The 11,852-nt window shown below is 45.0% G+C and overlaps 1 protein-coding gene across 4 annotated transcripts in view; it reads left to right on the top strand.

The window, feature by feature from the left end:
• The first annotated feature begins 816 nt into the window (after window positions 1-816).
• Window positions 817-11,852, top strand: part of LOC131184349 (vascular endothelial growth factor receptor 3-like) — a 29,845-nt gene continuing 18,809 nt past the window's right edge. For all 4 annotated transcript variants that reach the window (XM_058155517.1, XM_058155516.1, XM_058155515.1 and 1 more), the window contains exons 1-2: window positions 817-1,001; window positions 9,916-10,236. In XM_058155517.1, coding sequence (XP_058011500.1) covers window positions 950-1,001; window positions 9,916-10,236 — 373 coding nt within the window. In that variant the 5' untranslated portion in view covers window positions 817-949. The remainder of the gene's footprint in view (window positions 1,002-9,915; window positions 10,237-11,852) is intronic.

Here is an 11,852-nt window from a genome sequence, read left to right as displayed (position 1 = left end):
GTTGCCCAGTCTCTTCTTAAAAGCCTTCAGTGATGGAGCATCCATGACTTCTTAAGGGAAGTTGTTCCACTGGTTGATTGTTCTCACTATTGGAAAATTTCTCCTCAGTTCTAGATTCCTTCTCTCCTTGATTCGTTTCTACCCATTGGTTCTTGTTTTGCCTTCAGGTGCTTTGGGAGAATAAGTTGGCCCCCTCTTCGTTGTGACAAGATTATTTGTGGTCAGGATCTATGAAGCCTATATTTTGCAGGAGGACCAATTTAGGAGAAAATTTAATGAGAAATTTTCTGACAGTGAGAACAATCAACCAATGGAACAGAAGCTGCCTTCAGAAGTTGTGGGAGCTTCATCACTGGAAGCTTTCAAGAAGAGACTGGACTGCCATCTGTCAGAAATGGTGTAAGGTCTCCTGCTGGGGGGGGGGGTTGGACTAGATGACCTATAAGATCCTTTCCAACTCTATTAATCTGTATAATCTGTATAACCCCCTTTTCTGGAGAAGAAGTAGGTTCTTACCACCTTGGCTAATTCTGTCTCGTTCAGATGCAGCTACTCTAACCCAGTTTATGCAGAACAGTCCCCAACGTATTCCCCCCCCATTTTTTTGTTTCTACCTATAACCTTTTCTTCCAGCCTTCTAAATTGGGTGCCCAAATGGAAGGCGCAGCACATTTTTGTCAAAAAGGAAATAGAGAATAGTCAGAAAAGGGAACAGCAAACAGGAAAAGATAAAAGTGAAAAGAAAAAGAAAAAAAGGAACTAGAGGCAGAAATGGGGAGTGGCAAGACAGATCGTGAAAGGGAGGGATTGCTCATTCACAGCTGGCTGTACTTCTCGAAGCAGCCCCTCCTGACCTTAGGAGAGTTTTGGCCAGGTTCTTCCCACAACTGGACTTGATGGTGCAGCTGAAGTCCACAGCAGGCAGAAAATCTCCACCGCATGAGACAACATGAGCCCCCAGCTAGTCAGAATTCTTCTCTTCTTGCCTTTCCTCTTCATAGGTAAGTTTTCTTCTACTTCAGAAAGACGCTGCTTAAGATACAACATGGGTCGAGGGAGATTTTCATTTATTTTATTTATTTATTTATTTAATTTATTTATTTAATCACATTTTTATACCGCCCTATCTCCCGAGGGATTCAGGATTTATTTTGTGGAGTACATATTAGATAATATAAACAAGTATAAGCATGAATTGAATATATAAAATGATTACAATCAAAGGGAACATTAGGACAGGGACGGTAGGCACGCTGGTGCTCTTATGCACGCCCCTTACAGACCTCTTAGAAATGGGGTGAGGTCAACAGTAGACAGACTTTTTGGGGTTTGGGGGTTTTGGGGATGAGACCACAGTGTCTGGTAGTGCATTCGAGGCATTAACAACTCTGTTACTGATGTCATATTTTCTGCAATTGAGTTTGCAGCAGTTCATTTTAAGTTGGTATCTGTTGTGTGCTCGTGTATTGTTGTGGTTGAAGCTGAAGTGGTCATTGACAGGTAGGACATTGTAGCAAATGATTTTATGAGTTATACTCAGGTCATGCCGAAGGCGGCGGAGTTCTAAATTTTCTAAACCCAGAATTTCGAGTCTGGTGGCATATTTTGTTGTGAGCAGAGGAGTGGAGGACTCTTCTTGTGAAATATTTCTGGACGTGCTCAATTGTATTAATGTCCGATATGCAGTATGAGTTCCAGACAGATGAGCTGTATTCGAGAATTGGTCTAGCAAATGTTTCGTATGCTCTCGTTAGTAGTGTAATATTACTGGAGAAGTAGCTACACAAGATTAGATTTACAACCCTGAATGTCTTTTTGGCAATGTTGTTACAGTGGGCTTTGGCACTTAGATCATTTGATATGAGTACTCCAAGGTCCTTGACAGAGTAAGGCTCATCTACAAGGTCATGTCCACTTAGCTTGTATTTTATGTTCTGATTCTTTTTGCCAATGTGTAAGACAGCATTTGTTGGTTGAGATTTGGAGTTGCAATTTTTTGACCATTCCGACACAAAGTCAAGGTCTTTTTGAAGGGTAGCCGCATTGTTGGTAGTGTTAAATAGTTTAACATCATCGGCGAAGAGAACGCAGTTACTTAAAATATGATCACAAAGGTCATTTAATGTATAGTATGAAGAGTGTTGGTCCTAGAGCGCTGCCTTGTGGGACACTGCTATTAACAGGTGTAGGATTTGATAGGGCACTCCCTATTTTGACCACTTGTTGCCTGTTTGACATAGTTATCCAATTATGGATGGGTCTGGCGATGCCGTAGGATTTTAGTTTTAGGAGTCATGTACTACTGAATCAAAGGCTTTACAGACGTCTATATAAATTGCATTGCCCTGATCAAGATTTGTAATCCATATGTTTTTGCAGTGTAGAAGTTGTAGATTACAGGATAATTTTTTTCTGAAACCAAATTGTTTATTAAAGAGTAGGTTGCTTTTTTCTAGGTGGAGAGTAATGGATTGGTTGATAATAGATTCCACTACTTTGCAGGTGATGCAGCATAAAGAGATTGGTCTGTAATTTTCAACTAGGCTGGGGTCTCCCTTTTTGAAGCTACAGATGACCATGGCTAGTGACCATAGGTTGGATAGGGAGCTGGTCCTCAAATATTTTTCAAAGATTATGCTTAGGGGTTCTGCTATAACAGTGGAAAGCATGCACATAGTCCATCAGGTCCAATAGATGGTTTCAGTCCACATAGTGCCTTTTCAACATTATCTTCTGTGAAATCTATTTGTGTTAGATCATTGTAGTCATTTGTGATATGAATAGGGAATGTTTGGCATGAACCATTGCTGTTTACAAAGACTGAGCCGAAGAATGTGTTAAAGAATATTCCCCAAATTTCCAGCACACTTCCCCTCCCAAATGCCCTCTTCCCCCGGGTTATGGCAGTTGCTAGCGAGCTTCAAAGAAAATGAAGATAGGCAGCTGACAGTTTGGGCAATTGGCAAAAGTAAGACAGGGAGACATATTGGTGCAGCGGTAAGGGCACCAGGCTGAAAACCAGCACACCCTGAATTCTAGTTCTGCTTTGGGGAGAAAGCAGCTGCATGACCTTGGGCCGGTCATTCTCTCTCAGCCTTTGGAAGGAGGCAATGGAAAACCACTTCAGAAATCTTGCCAAGAAAACTGCAGGAACTAGTCCAGGTAGTCTCCAGGAATCAAGACTGACTCAAAGGCACCCCTCTCCCCAAAAGAGTAGTAGGCCATTCTTCCTGGTGGAGATAGAATATCCAGAAGTTCACTAGACTAGGCTAGGCTAGGCTAGGCTAGGCTGGCTAGACTAGACTAGACTAGACTAGGAGAAGAACACCCTCAGGTTCTTCAGCTTGCCCTCATTGGATCAGGTCTCTGTATTGGCTTTGTTGCATCCATTGAACCCCAACCTTTCTAGAAATATGGTACTAATGCTGTCATTCTTCTCCCTGGACCAGGTCATGAGCCAACTGTTGGTTTGATATAATTGGGGTGCAGGCTTTGCCGCTCCTAGATGGCACAGTCAAGTAAATTGCCAAGGATCACAGTTTTGGTAGGTCTTGCAAGAAGGAGGAGCAGTTATAAGGACTGCTTTTATCTCCTTTATGACCATTGTTTTTGTTATGTATTTGAACTTTAAGAGGGAAGTTTGGGTAGGAACTAGCACGTTGCTGATTGGCTGATGCCTCAGCCAAAATAGTATTTAAAGAGGGGTTTTTGCTGTTGGTCTTTTGCTGGGTCACAATAAACTAAAGAGCTGTTGTCACTTGTGTGGTCTCCTGCCTCGTCATTGCCCAAACTTAACATTGGCGACGAGGATGGGATACTGAGGCAGCGAGACCAGGAAAAGAGCTGAAGGAGTACGGATTCGCAAAACCCAGCCAGTATCGGAAGCGGTTACATAGCCATGTCCAGATATACACCACCAGTGCCATTTGACCCTGCCAAGGAGAAATGGGGGTCGTACATGGCTTGCTTCGAGTGTTTCCTCGAAGCAAACGAACTACAGGGAGTCTCGGACAATCGGAAGTGTGCTTACTTCCTGAGCCACTGCGGACCAGAGGTTTTTGATACCGCCGAGTCGCTGTTGGAACCAACGCCGGTACAGTCGGTACCATGGCAAACGCTGCAAACGACACTGAAGGCACACTACGCTCCGGTGCCGTCGAAGTTTGTTCAGCGTTTCAAGCTAAGACAGAGAGTTCAGCGTGAGGGCGAATCGATAAGCGTGTACATGGCCGCATTGAGGAAAGCCGCGAACCACTGTGAGTACCGGGATTTGGATGACTCTTTACTGGAACAACTCATTTGTGGGGTCCGGGACATTCGTTTACAGAGGCGGTTGCTGTCCAAAAGCAACCTGACCCTAGACCTGGCCCTGGACGAGGCCAGGGCACACGAGATATCCACCAAAGCGGCGGAGACTCTACAGAAACCGAACACACCGAACACTGGCACGAAAGCAGCGCCAGTCCACAGCGAGGTTGTCGAGGCCGAATCCGGGGGTGAGGAAGAAGAGGTCTTCTATACCGGGAGGTCGGAGAGAGGCGACTGGGACAAGTGCGTGAGCTGCGGAGGCCAACACCAACGACAAAATTGCAGATTCAAGGACGCAATTTGCCGGCGGTGTGAAAAGAAGGGGCACATCGCACAAGCCTGTCGAGCCCCACAACCGTCCCGCCCAAAATTCAAACCGGCCAATCAGCAGAGTGCTGGACCGATGAAACGGCCAGGGATTGGCTCATCCAAAAGAGGCGCGAAATTGAACCAAACAACTGTACGAGTGGGCCACGCATCAACGTGAATAGAAAAGAAGATATTCACACAGATGCACATCGAAGGAGTGCCGTATAAGATGGAGGTGGACACCAGATCGTCGATCATGATCATGTCCTGGGACACCGTCGCAAGGAACCTGCCAGAGGTCGCGAAACGCCAACTGCAAACCTAAAAGCTGAGAGTGCAAGACTACCAGGGAAACCGGATCCCTGTTCGAGGAGTCACGTCCGTCAAAGTGAAATATGGAAACCTAAAGAAAACTCTACTGGTCACCATCATAGATGGAAACCTTCCAAGTTTGCTGGGCCTGGACTGGTTCAGAGCCCTGGGGATGGAAGTGACCGGGGTCCACAAAAACGGAGTCAACCTAAAGGATGAACTGCTGAAAGAGTTCGAGGACGTCTTCCAGGACTGCCTGGGCAAGTACGTGGGGACCCCTATTTCGTTTAATTTAGATCCCCAGGTAGCTCCCATTAGGTTAAAGGCTAGGCGGGTACCCTTCGCCCTTAAGCCCAAGATAGACCGGGAGTTAGACAAACTAGTAAGCCAGGGCATACTAGTCCCCGTCGACCATGCCAAATGGGAGACACTGATTGTGACCCCAGTCAAACCGGAGGGATCAGTCCGGATTTGCGCTGACTACAAAGCAACGCTTAACAAAGCATTGCAAAAGAGCGCATACCCCGCTCCCGTAGTACAACATCTGTTGCACTCATTGGGACAAGGGCAGGTCTTCGCCAAACTTGATTTGGCCCAAGCCTACCAAAAATTACCCGTAGACAATGACACAGCCGAGGTGCAGACGATTGTAACGCATTGAGGCGCATTCAAATGCACTCGACTCCAGTTTGGAGTCAGTGTAGCCCCAGGGTTGTTCCAAAATCTAATGGAACATCTGCTACAAGGAATACCAGGGGTCGTGCCATATTTTGACGACGTACTAGTTTCAGCAGAGAACCTAGATGAGTTAGGGGTCAAACTACAGAAGGTCTTGGGCATTTTCAGGTCTGCTGGACTTAAGGTCAAGCTCAACAAATGCCAGATAGGAGTCGAATCCGTAGAATTCTTGGGTTACCAAATAGATAGAGAAGGCATCCACCCCACGGAGAGCAAAGTGCGAGCCATCAAAAAGGCTCCGGCTCCCAAAAATAAGGCTGAATTACAGGCATTTTTAGGGCTTGTGAACTTCTACGCGGTTTTCTTGCGAAATAAAGCAACAGTAGCAGAGCTGCTGCACAAGCTATTAGCAAAAAAGGCTGCTTGGACGTGGGGCAAGGTTGAGGCTAGGGCATTCGAGGATGTTAAGAACCTTTTGTCCAGTGATAGCCTGCTAATCCAATATAACGGGACATTACCACTAGTGCTAGTCTGCGATGCGTCACCCTACGGGGTAGGGGCTGTCCTCAGCCATAGGCTGCCGAACAGATCGGAAGCCCCCATAGCATATTTTTCCCGCACGATGTCAACAGCAGAAAGAAACTATAGCCAGTTAGACAGAGAGGCCCTGTCAAAAAATTCCACGAATACCTATTTGGGCACCATTTCGAAATAGTAACAGACCACAGACCACTGTTAGGACTCCTGGCAGGGGACCGTCCAACTCCGGTTGCCCTATCACCCAGGATGAGCCGTTGGACTATTTTCCTGGCGGCATACTCGTACAAATTGTCCCACCGTCCAGGGAAGGACCTAGGACACGTGGACGCTTTGAGTAGATGCCCGCTACCAGAGACAATCGAAGACACGACCCCGGGAACACCCATCCTACTAATTGACTCTCTAGACTCCGGGCCGGTCACTTCTAAGGAGGTGACTAGGGCATCGTACAGAGACGTTATTATAAGGACTGTAATCGGTTGGGTACAGAGGGGATGGCCCAATGCACCAGGGGATCGTTTCAAAGACTTTACCAAAAAACGCTCGGAATTGTCGGTTCAAGGGGGTTGTCTGTTATGGGGGGATAGAGTGGTTATCCCGGAGAAACTGTGAGAAAACGTGTTGGAACTGTTACATGTGGGTCACCCAGGGATTGTGAGAATGAAAAGCCTTGCGAGGAGTTATGTATGGTGGCCACAAATGGATAAAGACATTAGCGACAGGGTAGGAAGGTGCCAGGCCTGCCAAGAGTCAAGGCCACTACCCCCGACAGCCCCCATAAGGGAATGGGAGAAACCCCAGGGTCCTTGGTCCAGGATCCACATAGACTTTGCCGGACCATTCCATGGGCAAACATTTTTAATCGTGGTAGACGCATTTTCAAAGTGGTTAGAAATCGTGCTTATGAAATCCACAACAGCCAAAGCTGTAATTACAACATTGCGGCACCTTTTTGTAACACACGGATTGCCAGACACCCTAGTGTCCGACAACGGCCTGCAATTCACGGCTACTCAATTCGAGGGGTACTTAGCAGAAGAGGGCATCCAACATGTCCTCTCGGCGCCTTTCCACCCGGCGACGAACGGACTTGCAGAACGATTCGTTCGCAGTGCCAAGGAAGCGCTATCCAGAATAACCCCCGGTGATTGGCAAGCCAAAATCGATATCTTCCTAGCGGTACAACACAGAACCCCCTGTGTAGCCACAGGGCACAGCCCATCCGAACTATTGATGGGTAGGAAACTCAGGTGTCCATTAGATAGATTAAACCCAACATATTCCCCTGACAGGTACCAAGGCATCAAGGAAAAAACCAGGGAAATGGCAATGGGTGATGCAGTGTGGGCACATAACTATGGTGAAGGCCCAGCATGGCTTAAAGGAACGATCACTGGAGTAACAGGTCCAAAATCATATATAGTGGACATGGGGGATGGCCGAGTATGGAGGCGCCACATAGATCAATTATGAAGAAGGGTACAAAATAAATCAGAAACTGCGCAACCAGACCCTGACTACCAAATATTTGAACCAACAGCTAACTCAGACCCGCGGCGATCGGAGGACTTATCTGAACTTGAAGAAGTCCAGTGACGCCAATTGGCTCCTCCAGAAGACTGCAGGGACAACTCTGCAAGTAGTCCAGGGCCGGAGGGCCCGGAGGAGGAGCTGGGAGGAACAAACAGTCCCTCCGACCAGCTCGACTCACTCCCAGGGAATGAATTGCGCAGGTCAGAAAGAGTTAGGAGATGCCCTGTCTACCTGCGTGACTACGTGGAGAAATAACATGCAAATTCCATGCAAAAAAGGGGCTCAATGCATTCTGGGAGGGGAGGAGTGTTATGTATTTGAACTTTAAGAGGGAAGTTTGGGCGGGAACTAGCACGTTGCTGATTGGCTGATGCCTCAGCCAAAATAGTATTTAAAGAGGGATTTTTGCTGTTGGTCTTTTGCTGGGTCACAATAAACTAAAGAGCTGTTGTCACTTGTGTGGTCTCCTGCCTCGTCATTGCCCAAACTTAACAGTTTTCCTTTCCTGAAATGCATCAAAGCAACCTGAAGTTGGTTGCAGAAGGATGGTGGCAATTGAAAGTCATATCCTATGACTAGCAGGAAAAGCAGGAAAAGACAGAATGGGTAAGGGGAGACAAGACCCGGAGGAAGAAGGAGTTATGGGCATCCAGTACAATCTCCCAGGATGTCACATGCATCTTGATATCATCTTGGAAACCTCACCGATTGTGTCATGTTCATCATTTGTGCAACATTGTCGTAATGCATGCGAGTTCCATCGCTGGCTGCAGTTGCCACATGGAACTTGTACTTGAGATGGGAAACCAGAGCAGAGTTGAAAAGTCCCAAATGATATGGGGAAGTAGCATCAACCCACAAAGGAAAGGGAAGTTGCGAGAGAGCAAAATGAAGCAAAAATGTGTGTGTGTGTGTATATATATATATATATTTGTTTTCTGATATATATGTATATGTATATGTATGTATGTATGTGTATATATATATATATATATATATATATATATATATACATATACATATACATATACATATACATATACATATACATATACATACATATACATACATACACGCATACATACATATATATATATATATATATATATATATATATATATATGTATATATATGTGTTTTCTGAGGTTTATATATTCATTTATATATATAAATGAAATAACCAAAATCCTAAAACTGAGATTGAAAGTGTGATGAAAGGGCAAGGCAGTTGAGACTGAGTTGGAAAGACCAGAAATCAGCTGTATTGAGCTCAGGTAGAATGAATTCTGCTGCTGAGTGTGATTTTGTTTTTATATTGATGATAGAAGTTTTTATATGTTTGCATATTGGTTTTTAACTTTGTTTATTGTTGTTACCAGTTGTAAGCCACAGAATCACTTAGCTGTGTCACAAATCAAATTCATAATAATAACAATAAAACCTCCCATAAGAAAATAGAGAGGAAGTTATACAGTACATAGCCTGATAGACCGGGCTGACAGATGATGTTGGTGGTTGGGCCTCTCTCTCTCCCCCCCCCACACCTCCCAACAAAGATCAGAGAACACCAAGGACTCCACAATTCAACCCTGATCTACAAAAGTTATCTTCCAATAAAGGAGAATTTGTTTAGCTCAGGATTGAAATGAGGGGTTCTCTGAGCTTGCTGGTTTTCTTGCAGACGTTTCATGACTTAGCTAAGTAACATCATCAGTGCTAGAAGGGAGTGGGGTTTTGGAGAGGAGGAGGAGGAGGAGGAAGGGGAAGAAGAGGGAGGAAGAGGAAGAAAAGGGAGGAGGTAGAGGAAGAGGAAGAGGAGAACTGTGGGGTCCTTGGTGCTCTCTGAGCTTGGTTTTTTTCTGGCAGATGTTTCATGACCCACCTAGGTAACATCATCAGTGCTAGAAGGGAATGGGGTTTGTGGAGAGGAGGAGGAGGAGGAGGAGGAGGAGGAGGAGGAGGAGGAGGAGGAGGAGGAGGAGGAGGAGGAGGAGGAGGAGGAGGAGGAGGAGGAGGAAACAGCTAAAGTCAGAGAGCGCCAAGGACTCCACAGTTATAAACATACTGGTTAAACAGTTTCATATAGCTCTCTCTCTCCTGCCTCCTAAGATCATTCCCACATACCACGATTTCAGTGAAAATGAGTTGAAATTTAGACGTAGCTTCCCTGTCCTTGAGTACAGCGTTTTCATTTTAAACTTTCAACATGCTGTTGTGTTTCTGCTTCTCATCCAGGTTCCACAGGGAATCCAGAACTGCCAAAGTCTCGGTCCTTTTCTGTCATTCAGATGCCTCCTTTTTTGAACGTATCAGAAGGGTCAGACGTGAGGTTGAATTGCAAAGTGGAAGGCAACGTTTCAAAGTGGTTTGTAAACTGGAAGAAGATGGAGAAAAAGATCAATAATTCATCCCGGATTTTTGTCATTAAAAATGAAATGAAAAAATCCAGCATTTTAATTCTTAAGTCAACTGTTGTTGCTGATTCTGGAATCTATTGCTGTGAAATTGGCGATTTAAGAGATTCGCAAAAGGGGAGCACAAATGTAATAATCTGGGGTAAATATGCCTATTCATTCATTCATCCATCCATTCTAGGGAACCTTAATTCTTTTTGCTGTTATCCATTCTATGAAAATGTAGCAGTTCAGCCAGATTTGGGAGAGGGTCTAATTAGTTTAGCAAAAAGTGGCTTGATTGATTTGCGCCTTGTATGGACTCAGAGAAATTATATAAAAGTAAGAAATCTGGCAAGACATTTCAAGGCTATAGATTAACACTCCAGAAACAGACACTCACCAACCATTCCCGTGGTTTGTGTCGTGGTGGTCAAGTGGTTAGAGTGCAGTACTGCAGGCTACTTCTGCTGACGGCCGGCTGGCTGCAATTTGGCAGTTCGATTCTCACCAGGCTCAAGGTTAATTCAGCCTTCCAACTTTCTGAGGTGGGTAAAATGAGGACCCAGATTGTTGGGGGCAAGAGGCTGACTCTGTAAACTGCTTAGAGAGGACTGGAAAGCACTGTGAAGCGCTATGTAAATCCAGGTTCTATTGCTATTTTCCTTCCTTCCTTCCTTCCTTCCTTCCTTCCTTCCTTCCGCCCTCCCTCCCTCCCTCCCTCCCTCCCTCCCTCCCTCCATGCATCCATGAATGATGCGCAGTGGTTAGAATGCAGGCTGACTCTGCCCACTGCCAGGAGTTCAATCCTGACCAACTCAAAGTTGACTCTTCTGAGGTCAGTAAAATGAGGACCCAGATTGTTGGGGGGCAATATGCTGACTCTGTAAACCGCTTAGAGACACCTGTAAGGTATATAAGTCTAAGTGCTATTACTATTGCTATTCCTGTTCAGTTGCCAACAGGGCTTCCTCATAAATTCAAGATGGTGGCCATGATAGTATGACACACATAAAAAGTATGTAGTTTAGAACAGATCCTACCATAACTTGTAGATCAAGAAAACTACCCAGGTGTATCCATTTGTATCATTGGAAGTTGTAGTAGCCTCCAAGATGTCTTGATCTCTTTTACTTGTGTGTGTGCGTGTGTGTGCGCATGTGTGTGTGTGTGTGCATTTAACAACTGCACTGATTTAGTTAACAAATGTGTCAAGAAAAGTCATAAAATGGGACACAACCTGCTGAACAAATAGCTTATTAATGTTGGTAAATTTGGGGTCAATTGTGGTTATAAGTCAAGGACTACCTGTGGTCATTCACAGACTCCTTGCACATAAAACATACATTCTGGGAACTGTTAGAGAGGACCTGTCTTTGCCCTCTTTCTCTCACACAATCCATCTAAACTGCACTGTTTCTCTTGCTTTAACCACTGCACCAAACTGGTTTTCTAATAAAAAATTGTTAAGTAAATTTTGCCCCATTTTACGACTTATCTGGCCACATTTGTTAAGTGAATCTTGTTAATTTAGTAACACCGTTGTTAAGTGAATCTGGCTTAACCATCGACTTTGCTTGTCAGAAGCACAAAAGGGGATCATGTGACCCCGGGACTCTGCAACCATCATAAATGTGAGTCAGTTGTCAAGCATCTAAATAGAGATCACATGACTATTGCCTTATACACTGGAAGCCGCCCTGAGTCTTCGGAGAAGGGCGGGATATAAATGTAAACAAAAAACAAAACAAAACAAAATGACTGTGGGGATGCTGCAAT

Source organism: Ahaetulla prasina, chromosome 12 (genome assembly GCF_028640845.1).
Source record: "Ahaetulla prasina isolate Xishuangbanna chromosome 12, ASM2864084v1, whole genome shotgun sequence".
NCBI classification, from domain to species: Eukaryota; Metazoa; Chordata; class Lepidosauria; order Squamata; family Colubridae; genus Ahaetulla; species Ahaetulla prasina.
The sequence above is the reverse complement of the archived record's forward strand: the minus strand, read 5'-3'. Positions and strand labels throughout refer to the sequence as shown.